Consider the following 13326-nt stretch of genomic DNA (forward strand, 5'->3'; position numbering starts at 1 on the left):
GGCTATTTTGGGTATATATGGACCGATTTAATCGAAAAAAATACCCAATAGTGATGTTTATGGGACATATAGGAGTGCCAACAAAGAAGCTCGTCAAAGGTAATGAAAGTTTTATATTTTATTTCTGCTATTTGTGTAGCGCCGGTAGCGGTATTTGTGTAGCGTCGCATTCAGTTATTTCGGGGTGTTGCATGCTATCAGATAATAGCTTCATGCTTTCGCCCGAAAAGCATTTTAATAATCTGACTTGTTGGCTAGATTCACAACGAGTGTAGCTTTAATTCACTACCCTGCATGTGTGTTTTAATGAACGTTTGAGTTTTAACGAGTGCTATTAGCATTTGGCGTAGCGCATTTGCATTTGCTGATGGCTAGATGAGACGATTGCGTCTCGGGTCGACGTAAGAGGTTAAACATCCGCAGGTGTTATTAAAATAGGCTGACGGCCCCAGGTCATCCCCCAGGGACCAGTCTTCCGGGAAGTCCTCAAATGAAGTCTCGGACATTTGGTTTCCGTGTTAAAAAATGCTGCTGTACTGGAAATTTCCACCAGATGGTGTCTGGTTAACTTATGGCAAATGGACAAAACGTCCCCAAATGGACATGGTCATTTCTCGTAAACGGAAAAGACTAAGACAAAACCCGGTGAGCACGTTTGGCCAAATGTACTTTTACCCCAGAAACAAGATGGCGTCGAGGCCTCAACGCTTTGAGTTAATGCCCATTTTCTGGGATTAAAGATTGAAAACGGTTATACCGCGAAAATTTGACTGCTTCACGCCATAGTACATAAACCTACAGTGTAAGGAAAAAACAGCCATTTATCTATCATAATTTACGATAAATCATACAGCGTCTGTTTGATGATCGTTACAAAGTTTTTTCTTTTTCAAAAAAGTCAAATCCAGTTGCGGCATGTTAACTTCTCTCGGGTAGGGGGCAGCATGCGGAATTTTGGATGAAAAGCATGCCCAAATTAAACAGCCTGCTACTCGGGCCCAGAAGATATATGCAATGCATATAACTGGTAGATTTGGATAGAAAACACTAAAGTTTCCAAAACTGTTAAAATAGTGTCTGAGTATAACAGAACTGATTTGGCAGGCGAAAACTACTTCCTGAATGGATTTTTCTCAGGTTATTTTTGTTGGTTTTGTAGTTCTATTCAATGCCATTACAGTATCCATTGACTAAGAACTCAAATTGCAGTTCCTATACCTTCCACCGGCCTGTACCCTATATGCCCTAAGCCCCCTCTTGGCCCCTTACACTAAGTCTGAATTTGTCCTGCTAGGTGATCTAAACTGGGACATGCCTAAACCACTTGACCAAGTGCTAAAGCAATGGGACTCCCTAAAGCTTCCTCAGATTACCAATCCCACAAGGTATGACTCAGTAAAGGCTACTCTCCTCGATGTTATCCTCACAAATTATCCTGAGCGGTATCAGTCTGCTGTTTTCTGTAATGACGTTAGTGATCACTGATTTACAGCCTGTGTTAGTAATGGCTGCAATAGTGAAACGACCTGTCTTGATTTGTCATAGACGCTTGCTAAAAACTTTAATGAGTAAGCCTTCCTTCATGACCTGGCCTCTGTAAACATGTATGGAATCAGCTTGATCCCTTCTGTTGAAGAACCTTCTTTTTGATATATTCAGTGATATTGTTTACAAACACGCCTCCAATAAGAAAATGAGAATTAAAAACTGGTTCAGTCCCTGGCTCGACAATGATCTGGCAGTTACTCCACTTCAAGAATTGCATTTGGCGAAAGGCTCGGCACACGCATACACTCAGGCTGACTGGCTCTCGTTCAGGCAAATGATTAATAAGTGCACTTAGACTATCAGGAAGGCCAAAGTTAGTTACTTTAAGGAGCAGTTCTCTCTGTGGGTCTAACCCCAAGAACTTCTGGAAAACGACCTGGAGAATAAGCCCTCGTCCTCACAGCTGCCCATGTCCCTTAATGTTGATGATGTGGTTGTTACTGACAAGAAGCACATGGCTGAGCTTTTTAATCACCACTTCAATAAGTCAAGATTCCTATTTGACTCAGCCATGCCTCCTTGCCTGTCCAACATTTCCTCATCTCTTGGAAGGCAGCCACAGTTCATCCTTTATTTAAAGGGGGAGATCAAGCTGATCCTAACTGTTACAGTCCTATTTTTATTTTGCCCTGTTTACCAAAGGTGTTGGAAAAACTTGTCAATAATCAATTGACTTGCTTTCTTGATGTCTATAGTATTCTCTCTGGTGTGCAATCTGGTTTCCACTCAGGTTATGTATGTGTCACTGCAACCTCAAAAGTCCTCAATGTCACCATTGCCCTTGATTGTGCTGCTATTTTTATTGACTTGACCAAAGCTTTTGATACGGTAGACCATTCCATTCTTGTAGGCCAGCTAAGGAGTATTGGTGTCTGCGAGGGATCTTTGGCTTGGTTTGCTAACTACCGCTCTCAAAGAGTGCAGTGTATAAAGTCCGAATAGCTGCTGTCTCAGCCACTGCCTGTCACCAAGGGTGTACCCCAAGGCTCGATCCTAGGCCCGACGCTCTTCTCAATTTACATCAACAACATAGCCCAGGCAGTAGGAAGCTCTCTCATCCATTTATATGCAGATGATACAGTCTTATACTCTGCTGGCCCCTCCCCGGATGTTTTGTTAAATGCTCTACAACAAAGCTTTCTTAGTGTCCAACAAGCTTTCTCTGCCCTTACCTTTGTTTTGGAGGTGTTCAGAACAAGGTTAATGTGGTTTGTTAAGAAGAATGCCCCTCTATTTTGTGGAACTTCATTCCTCCTTAATGCATTTGAGCCAATCAGTTGTGACAAGGTAGGAGAGGTATACAGAAGATAGCCCTATTTGGCGAAAGACCATATTATGAAGGTCAGTCAATCCGTAAAACTAGATAGCCAAATCAAGGTAGCCACTCTAAACAAGTAAACCTCACTGATCAAACCACCAAAAGGCATCTATGTAATGAACTTAACAGCTATGCAACACAACACATCAAACCAATCCTGTGGATGAAGTGAAACATTCCTAAGCCAGTCTGGCTGCTGCCACATGGCTAACTAGTGATAGACTCCTCAGCAACACAAAAACCTAAATCAAATCCTTCCAAATGAAATGACGGAAAGACACAAAGTGAAAGAATTGAGAAAAAAGAGTGAAACGCCACAAACTGAAACTTCTTAAGTCAATCATCTTTGAATGGAAATGCACAAAACAAAATCTGAGACCGAAATGTTAGTCATCCAGTAAATGAGTTAGACTATTTGTAATCCCTTCTGAGAGGCTGCAGAGAGGGACAAACCTTTGTCTTCTGCTGGGTTTATACACTTGTGTAGTCTCCACTGTTTACTGCTGCTAGAGACCTGTGCAATGTGAAACTCACGCACCCCAGCCTCGCTCTGTAGAGAGAGAGAGCACGAATAAGTATCATAACGACCAGCATTTAAAGTCAACACAATGAACAGCAATGTCTGTCATAACATTCAAATCTTCACATCAGCATACTTGTACAGAACACAAAAACGGAACTTTGAATAACAATGTTCCATCAAACATCAGCTTAACTGCGATTGTGTGACTGAAATAGTATGTGTGTGTATGAGTATTACAACGGAACGTGTTAGTGTGTGTGTGTATATATAGCATGCTTGTGTGCGCACGCTCGTGGAGCTCACAGAGTTGATGTTCTCCACGTCAACAAAGACCAGCATGCTGCCGTTCCTCTCCTCCTCCTCCTCCTCAGGTAGTGTGTTACTACGACAAGCTGTGGCCCGAACAGACAGCGAACGACTCGCACAAATAAATACCGTGTGACGCAAAACCCTGTGACTGGGGGGAGGAGAGAGAGGGGGAGGGAGGTAAGGAGGGGGAGAGAGAGGGGAGGGGATTGAGATGAAAGCAGAGAACGTGAGTAGAGTGACAGAAGGAGAGCAGAAATTAGATGGAGGGAACGAGAGACGAGGAAAGAGATTGAGTTCATGTAATGCATTTCCAACTCATAATCGTCATAATTGAAACTACAGAAACCACGTTAAAAGTAAACCATTTAATTTAAACAGATGATCAGGCACATTCTGTAAGATCTGAAAGGTCCTTTAAGAGAAAAATATATAGTACTTTGTAAAGTAGAATGGCTTTTCAAAAGTGCCCCAATTTCATCTCATTCGATCTCCAATGAGCAAATGTTTTATTTTATTTCACCTTTATTGAACCAGTTGAGAACAAGTTTATAACTGAAACATGGCCAAGATAAAGCAAAGCAGTGCGACACAGAGATACATGTGGAATAAACAAACGTACAGTCAATAACACAATAGAAAACATCTATATACAGTGGGGAGAACAAGTATTTGATAACCTGCAAAATCGGCAGTGTTTCCTACTTACAAAGCATGTAGAGGTCAAATTTTTTATCATAGGTACACTTCAACTTTGAGAGACGGAATCTAAAACAAAAATCCAGAAAATCACATTGTATGATTTTTAAGTAATTAATTTGCATTTTATTGCATGACATAAGTATTTGATACATCAGAAAAGCAGAACTTAATATTTGGTACAGAAACCTTTGTTTGCAATTACAGAGATCGTATGTTTCCTGTAGTTCTTGACCAGGTTTGCACACACTGCAGTAGGGATTTTGGCCCACTCCTCCATACAGACCTTCTCCAGATCCTTCAGGTTTCGGGGCTGTCGCTGGGCAATATAGACTTTCAGCTCCCTCCAAAGATTTTCTATTGGGTTCAGGTCTGGAGACTGGCTAGGCCACTCCAGGACCTTGAGATGCTTCTTACGGAGCCACTCCTTAGTTGCCCTGGCTGTGTGTTTTGGGTCGCTGTCATGCTGGAAGACCCAGCCACGACCCATCTTCAATGCTCTTACTGAGGGAAGGAGGTTGTTGGCCAAGATCTCTCGATACATGGCCCCATCCATCCTCCCCTCAATACGGTGCAGTCGTCCTGTCCCCTTTGCAGAAAAACATCCCCAAAGAATGATGTTTCCACCTCCGTGCTTCACGGTTGGGATGGTGTTCTTGGGGTTGTACTCATCCTTCTTCTTCCTCCAAACACGGCGAGTGGAGTTTAGACCAAAAAGCTCTATTTTTGTCTCATCAGACCACGTGACCTTCTCCCATTCCTCCTCTGGATCATCCAGATGGTCATTGGCAAACTTCAGACGGGCCTGGACATGCGCTGGCTTGAGCAGGGGGACCTTGCGTGCGCTGCAGGATTTTAATCCATGACGGCGTAGTGTGTTACTAATGGTTTTCTTTGAGACTGTGTTCCCAGCTCTCTGCAGACCATTGACCAGGTCCTGCCGTGTAGTTCTGGGCTGATCCCTCACCTTCCTCATAATCATTGATGCCCCACGAGGTGAAATTTTGCATGGAGCCCCAGACCGAGGGTGATTGACCGTCATCTTGAGCTTCTTCCATTTTCTATGGAAGAAGCGCCAACAGTGGAATTGCGCCAACAGTTGTTGCCTTCTCACCAAGCTGCTTGCCTATTGTCCTGTAGCCCATCCCAGCCTTGTGCAGGTCTACAATTTTATCCCTGATGTCCTTACACAGCTCTCTGGTCTTGGCCATTGTGGATAGGTTGGAGTCTGTTTGATTGAGTGTGTGGACAGGTGTCTTTTAGACAGGTAACAAGTTCAAACAGGTGCAGTTAACACAGGTAATGAGTGGAGAACAGGAGGGCTTCTTAAAGAAAAACTAACAGGTTTGTGAGAGCCGGAATTCTTACTAGTTGGTAGGTGATCAAATACCTATGTCATGCAATAAAATGCAAATGAATTACTTTAAAAAATCATACAATGTGATTTTCTGGATTTTTGTTTTAGATTCCGTTTCTCACAGTTGAAGTGTACCTATGATAAAACAAATACTGACCTCTACATGCTTTGTAAGTAGGAAAACCTGCAAAATTGGCAGTGTATCAAATACTTGTTCTCCCCACTGTACAGTGTGTGCAAATTAGGGAGGTAAGGCAATAAACAGGCTGTAGTGGTGAAGTAATTACAATTTAGCAATTAAACACCGGAGTGATAGATGTGCAGAAGATGAATGTGCAAGTAGAGATACTGGGGTGCAAAAGAGCAACAACAACAAAAAAACAATATGGGGATGTGTGAGTTGGATGGACTAATTACAGATGCGCTATGTACAGTACAGGTGGGCTATGTACAGGTGCAGTGATCGGTGAGCTGCTCTGACAGCTGATGCTTAAAGTTAGTGAGGGAGATATGGGTCCCCAGCTTCAGTGATTTTTGCAATTCGTGCTTCATTGGCAGCAGAGAACTGGAAGGAAAGACGGACAAAGGAGGAATTGGCTTTGAGGGTGACCAGTGAAATAAACCTGCTGGAACGCGTGTTATGGGTGGGTGCTGCTATGGTGACCAGTGAGCTGAGATAAGGCCTCACTTAATCGATGACCTGGAACCAGTGGGTTCAGCGACGAATGAAGCGAGGGCCAACCAACGAGAGCATACAGGTCGCAGTGGTGGGTTGTATATGGGGATTTGGAGACCAAACGGATGGCACTGGGATAGCAAATTGGATGCAATTTGTGTTGGAGGCTATTTTGTAAATCGCCGAAGTCAAGGATCGGTAGGATAGTCAGTTTTACGAGGGTATGTTTGGCAGCATGAGTGAAGGATGCTTTGGTGCGAAATAGGAAGCCGGATTCTGGATTTAATTTTGGATTGGAGATGCTTAATGAGAGTCTGGAAGGAGAGTTTACAGTCGAACCAGACACGAAGGTATTTGTAGTTGTCCACATATTCTGAGTCAGAACTGTCCAGAGTATGTGAAGCTGGACTGGCGGGCAGGTGCGGGCAGCGATCAGTTGAAGAGCAGGCATTTAGTTTTACTTGCATTTAAGAGCAGTTGGAGGCCACGGAAGGAGTGTTGTATTGCATTGTAGCTTGTCTTTAGGTTAATTAACACAGTGTCCAAGAAGGGCCAGAAGTAGACAGAATGGTGTCGACAGCATAGAGGTGGATCAGAGAATCACCAGGAGCAAGAGCGACATCATTGATGTATACAGAGAAAATAGTCAGCTCAAGAACTGAACCCTGTGGCACCCCCATAGAGACTGCTAGAGGTCCGGACAATAGGCCCTCCGATTTGACACACAGAACTCTGAGAAGTAGTTGGTGAACCAGGTGAGGCAGTCATTTGAAAAACCAAGGCTGTTGAGTCTGCCAATATGAATGCTGTGATTGACAGAGTCGAAAGCCTTGGCCAGGTCGATAGAAACGGCTGTTATGATATCGTTTAGGACCTTGAGCGTGGCTGAGGTGCACCCATGACCAGCTCGGAAACCAGAATGCATAGCGGAGAAGGTACGGTCGGGGATTGGAAATGGTCGGTGATCTGTTTCTTAACTTGGCTTTCAAAGATCTTAGAAAGGCAGGGTAGAATAGATCAAATCAAATTTTATTTGTCACATACACATGGTTAGCAGATGTTAATGCGAGTGTAGCGAAATGCTTGTGCTTCTAGTTCCGACAATGCAGTAATAACCAACAAGTAATCTAACTAACAATTCCAAAACTACTGTCTTATACACAGTGTAAGGGGATAAAGAATATGTACATAAGGATATATGAATGAGTGATGGTACAGAGCAGCATAGGCAAGATACAGTAGATGGTATCGAGTACAGTATATACATATGAGATGAGTATGTAAACAAAGTGGCATAGTTAAAGTGGCTAGTGATACATGTATTACATAAGGATGCAGTCGATGATATAGAGTACAGTATATACGTATGCATATGAGATGAATAATGTAGGGTAAGTAACATTATATAAGGTAGCATTGTTTAAAGTGGCTAGTGATATATTTACATCATTTCCCATCAATTCCCATTATTAAAGTGGCTGGAGTTGAGTCAGTGTGTTGGCAGCAGCCACTCAATGTTAGTGGTGGCTGTTTAACAGTCTGATGGCCTTGAGATAGCTGTTTTTCCGTCTCTCGGTCCCAGCTTTGATGCACCTGTACTGACCTCGCCTTCTGGATGATAGCGGGGTGAACAGGCAGTGGCTCGGGTGGTTGATGTCCTTGATGATCTTTATGGCCTTCCTGTAACATCGGGTGGTGTAGGTGTCCTGGAGGGCAGGTAGTTTGCCCCCGGTGATGCGTTGTGCAGACCTCACTACCCTCTGGAGAGCCTTACGGTTGTGGGCGGAGCAGTTGCCGTACCAGGCGGTGATACAGCCCGCCAGGATGCTCTCGATTGTGCATCTGTAGAAGTTTGTGAGTGCTTCTGGTGACAAGCCGAATTTCTTCAGCCTCCTGAGGTTGAAGAGGCGCTGCTGCGCCTTCTTCACGATGCTGTCTGTGTGAATGGACCAATTCAGTTTGTCTGTGATGTGTATGCCGAGGAACTTAAAACTTGCTACCCTCTCCACTACTGTTCCATCGATGTGGATAGGGGGGTGTTCCCTCTGCTGTTTCCTGAAGTCCACAATCATCTCCTTAGTTTTGTTGACGTTGTGTGTGAGGTTATTTTCCTGACACCACACTCCGAGGGCCCTCACCTCCTCCCTGTAGGCCGTCTCATCGTTGTTGGTAATCAAGCCTACCACTGTTGTGTCGTCCGCAAACTTGATGATTGAGTTGGAGGCGTGCGTGGCCACGCAGTTGTGGGTGAACAGGGAGTACAGGAGAGGGCTCAGAACGCACCATTGTGGGGCCCCAGTGTTGAGGATCAGCGGGGTGGAGATGTTGTTGCCTACCCTCACCACCTGGGGGCGGCCCGTCAGGAAGTCCAGTACCCAGTTGCACAGGGCGGGGACGATACCCAGGGTCTCGAGCTTGATGACGAGCTTGGAGGGTACTATGGTGTTGAATACAGAGCTGTAGTCGATGAACAGCATTCTCACATAGGTATTCCTCTTGTCCAGATGGGTTAGGGCAGTGTGCAGTGTGGTTGAGATTGCATCGTCTGTGGACCTATTTGGGCGGTAAGCAAATTGGAGTGGGTCTAGGGTGTCAGGTAGGGTGGAGGTGATATGGTCCTTGACTAGTCTCTCAAAGCACTTCATGATGACGGGAGTGCTACGGGGCGGTAGTCGTTTAGCTCAGTTACCTTAGCTTTCTTGGGAACAGGAACAATGGTGGCCCTCTTGAAGCATGTGGGAACAGCAGACTGGTATAGGGATTGATTGAATATGTCCGTAAACACACCGGCCAGCTGGTCTGCGCATGCTCTGAGGGCGCGGCTGGGGATGCCGTCTGGGCCTGCAGCCTTGCGAGGGTTAACACGTGTAAATGTCTTACTCACCTCGGCTGCAGTGTAGGAGAGTCCGCATGTTTTCGTTGCAGGCCGTGTCAGTGGCACTGTATTGTCCTCAAAGCGGGCAAAAAGGTTAGTCTGCCTGGGAGCAAGACATCCTGGTCCGTGACTGGGCTGGATTTCTTCTTGTAGTCCATGATTGACTGTAGACCCTGCCACATGCCTCGTGTCTGAGCCGTTGAATTGAGATTCTACTTTGTCTCTGTACTGACGCTTAGCTTGTTTGATAGCCTTGCGGAGGGAATAGCTGCACTGTTTGTATTCGGTCATGTTTCCGGTCACCTTGCCCTGATTAAAAGCAGTGGTTCGGGCTTTCAGTTTCACGCGAATGCTGCCATCAATCCACGGTTTCTGGTTAGGGAATGTTTTAATCGTTGCTATGGGAACGACATCTTCAACGCACGTTCTAAAGAACTCGCACACCGAATCAGCGTATTCGTCAAGATTGTTATCTGACGCAACACGAAACATATCCCAGTCCACGTGATGGAAGCAGTCTTGGAGTGTGGAGTCAGCTTGGTCGAGTCAGCTTGGTCGGACCAGCGTTGGACAGACCTCAGCGTGGGAGCCTCTTGTTTTAGTTTCTGTCTGTAGGCAGGGATCAACAAAATGAAGTCGTGGTCAGCTTTTCCGAAAGGAGGGCGGGGCAGGGCCTTATATGCGTCGCGGAAGTTAGAGTAACAATGATCCAAGGTTTTTCCACCCCTGGTTGCGCAATCGATATGCTGATAAAATGTAGGGAGTCTTGTTTTCAGATTAGCCTTGTTAAAATCCCCAGCTACAATGAATGCAGCCTCCGGATAAATGGATTCCAGTTTGCAAAGAGTCAAATAAAGTTTGTTCAGAGCCATCGATGTGTCTGCTTGGGGGGGGATATACACGGCTGTGATTATAATCTAAGAGAATTCTCTTGGTAGATAATGCGATCTACATTTGATTGTGAGGAATTCTTAAATCAGGTGAACAGAAGGATTTGAGTTCCTGTATGTTTCTTTCACCACACCATGTCTCGTTAGCCATAAGGCATACACCCCCGCCCCTCTTCTAACCAGAAAGATGTTTGTTTCTGTCGGCGCGATGCGTGGAGAAACCCGCTGGCTGCACCGCCTCCGATAGCGTCTCTCCAGTGAGCCATGTTTCCGTGAAGCAAAGAACGTTACAGTCTCTGATGTCCCTCTGGAATGCTACCCTTGCTCGGATTTCATCAACCTTGTTGTCAAGAGACTGGACATTGGCGAGAAGAATGCTAGGGAGTGGTGCACGATGTGCCCGTCTCCGGAGTCTGACCAGAAGACCGCCTTGTTTCCCTCTTTTTCGGAGTCGTTTTTTTGGGGTCGCTGTCCGGTTTGAGAGGCAGAACACAGGATCCGCGTCGCGAAAAACATATTCTTGGTCGTACTGATGGTGAGTTGACGCTGATCTTATATTCAGTAGTTCTTCTCGACTGTATGTAATGAAACCTAGGATGACCTGGGGTACTAATGTAAGAAATAACACGTAAAAAAACTGCATAGTTTCCTAGGAACGCGAAGCGAGGCGGCCATCTCTGTCGGCGCCGGAAGTAGTATAGTTATGTAACAGTTTGGGGCTGGAGTGTCACCACCTTTGAAGAGGGGGATGATCACGGCAGCTTTCCAATCTTTGGGGATCTCAGACAATACGAAAGAGGTTGAACAGGCTAGTAATAGGGGTTGCAACAAGTGTGTTGGATAATTTTAGAAAGAGAGGGTCCATATTGTCTAGCCCAGCTGATTTGTAGGGGTCCAGATTTTGCAACTCTTTCAAAACATCAGCTATCTGGATTTGGGGGAAGGAGAAATGGGGAGGCTTGGGCAAGTTGCTGTAGGGGGTGCAGGGCTGTTGACCGGGGTAGGGGTAGCCAGGTGGAAAGCATGGCCAGCCGTAGAAAAATGCTTACTGAAATTCTCAATTATCGTGTATTTATCGGTAGTGACAGTGTTTCCTAGCATCAGTGCAGTGGGCAGCTGGGAGGAGCTGCTCTTGTTCTCCATGGACTTTACAGTGTCCCAGAACTTTTTGGAGTTTGTGCTACAGGATGAACATTTCTGTTTGAAAAAGCTAGCCTTAGCTTTCCTAACTGCCTGTGTATATTGGTTCCTAACTTCCCTGAAAAGTTGCATATCGCGCGAGATATTTGATGCTAATGCGGTACGCCACAGGATGTTTTTGTGCTGGTCAAGGGCAGTCAGGTCATGAGTGAACCAAGGGCTATATCTGTTCATGGTTCTACATTTTTTCAAGGGGCATGCTTATTTAAGATGGTGAGAAAAGCACTTTTAAAGAATAACCAGGCATCCTCTACTGACGGAATGAGGACAATATCCTTCCAGGATACCCGGACCAGGTCGATGAAAGGCCTGCTCGCTGAAGTGTTTTAGGGAGCGTTTGAGAGTGATGAGGGGTGGTCGTTTGACCGCAGACCCATTACGGACGCAGGCAATGAGGCAGTGATCGCTGAGACCCTGGTTGAAGACAGCAGAGGTGTATTTAGAGGGCAGGTTGTTTAGGATGGTATGTATGAGGGTGCCAGTGTTTACAGATTTGGGGTTGTACCTGGAAGGTTCATTGATAATTTGTGTGAGATTGAGGGCATCTAGCTTAGATTGTAGGACAGCCAGGGTGTTAAGCATGTCCCAGTTTAGGTCACCTAACAATACGAGCTCTGAATATAGATGGGGGTGCAATCAATTCACATATGGTGTCCAGGGCACAGCTGGGGGCTGAAGGTGGTCTATAACAAGCGGCAATTGTGAGAGACTTGTTTCTGGAAAGGTGGATTATTAAAAGTAGAAGCTTGAATTGTTTGGGCACAGACCTGGATAGTTAGACAGAACTCTGCAGGCTCTTTCTGCAGTAGATTGCAACTCCGCCCCCTTTGGCAGTTCTATTTTGTCGGGAAATGTTGTAGTTAGGGATGGAAATTTCTAGTGGCCTTCCTAAGCCAGGCTTCAGACACTGCTAGGGCATCCGGGTTAGCAGAGTGTGCTAAAGCAGTGGAAGAAAAAAAACTTAGGGAGGAGGCTTCTAATGTTAACATGCATGAAACAAATGCTTTTATGGTTACAGAAGTCAACAAATGAGAGCGCCTGGGGAATGGGAGTGGAGCTAGGCGCTGCAGGGCCTGGATATATCTCTACATCAACAGAAGAACAGAGGAGGAGTAGGATAAGGGTATGACAAAAGGCTATAAGAACTGGTCGTCTAGTGCGTTCGGAACAGAGTAAAAGGAGCAGGTTTCTGGGTACAGAAGAATTGATTCAAGGCATAATGTACAGACAATGGTATGGTAGGATGTGAATACAATGGAGGTAAACCTAGGCATTGAGTGACGATGAGAGAAGTTGTCTCTAGAGACACCATTTAAACCAGGTGGGGTAACCGAATGTGTGGGAGGTGGAACAAAAGGGCATATTGACCAGGGCTGGAGGTTCTACAGTGAAATAAGTCAATCACTAAACAAAACAGCAATGGACAAGGCATATTGACATTAGGGTGAGGCATGCGTAGCCGAGTTATCATAGGGACCAGTGAGTAGCTAGGCGAGCTGGAGACACGGCGATTCAGACAGCTAGCGGGCCGGGGCTAGCAGAAGAGCCTTAGGGGGACTTTATGACTGAAGAGTCAGTTGTAGCCCCCGCGGATGGTTACGTCGGCAGACCAGTCGTGATGGATAGGCAGTAAAAGGGTCCAGGCCAATTGGCAAAATAGGTATTGTAGCCCAATTGGCAAAATAGGTTTTGTAGCCCAAGAAATTGGCTGATGGATCTCTTCAGCTAACAGTCCTATATGCTCTAGACAGCTAGTGGGCCGCGGCTAGCAGATGGGCACTTCAGGGGACGTGGCAACGGAGGAACCTGTTGAAACCCCCTCGGGAGGATTTCGTCAGTAGACCAGTCGTGATGGATCAGCGGGGCTCTGTGTCGGCAGTAAACGGGGTCCAGGTCAATTGGCAAAATAGGTATGGTAGCCCAAGTAGTGGCTG

The 13326-nt window shown here is 45.6% G+C and overlaps 1 protein-coding gene across 2 annotated transcripts in view; it reads right to left on the bottom strand.

Moving 5' to 3' along the window:
• Positions 1 to 13326, bottom strand: part of LOC109898086 (trafficking protein particle complex subunit 8) — an 82327-nt gene that overhangs the window by 17127 nt on the left and 51874 nt on the right. For both annotated transcript variants that reach the window (XM_020492869.2, XM_020492868.2), the window contains 2 exons: positions 3693 to 3846; positions 3320 to 3416 (listed from right to left, as the gene is read on the bottom strand). In XM_020492869.2, coding sequence (XP_020348458.1) covers positions 3320 to 3416; positions 3693 to 3846 — 251 coding nt within the window. The remainder of the gene's footprint in view (positions 1 to 3319; positions 3417 to 3692; positions 3847 to 13326) is intronic.

The sequence above is a fragment of the Oncorhynchus kisutch genome, linkage group LG10 (assembly GCF_002021735.2).
Source record: "Oncorhynchus kisutch isolate 150728-3 linkage group LG10, Okis_V2, whole genome shotgun sequence".
Lineage (NCBI taxonomy): Eukaryota > Metazoa > Chordata > Actinopteri > Salmoniformes > Salmonidae > Oncorhynchus > Oncorhynchus kisutch.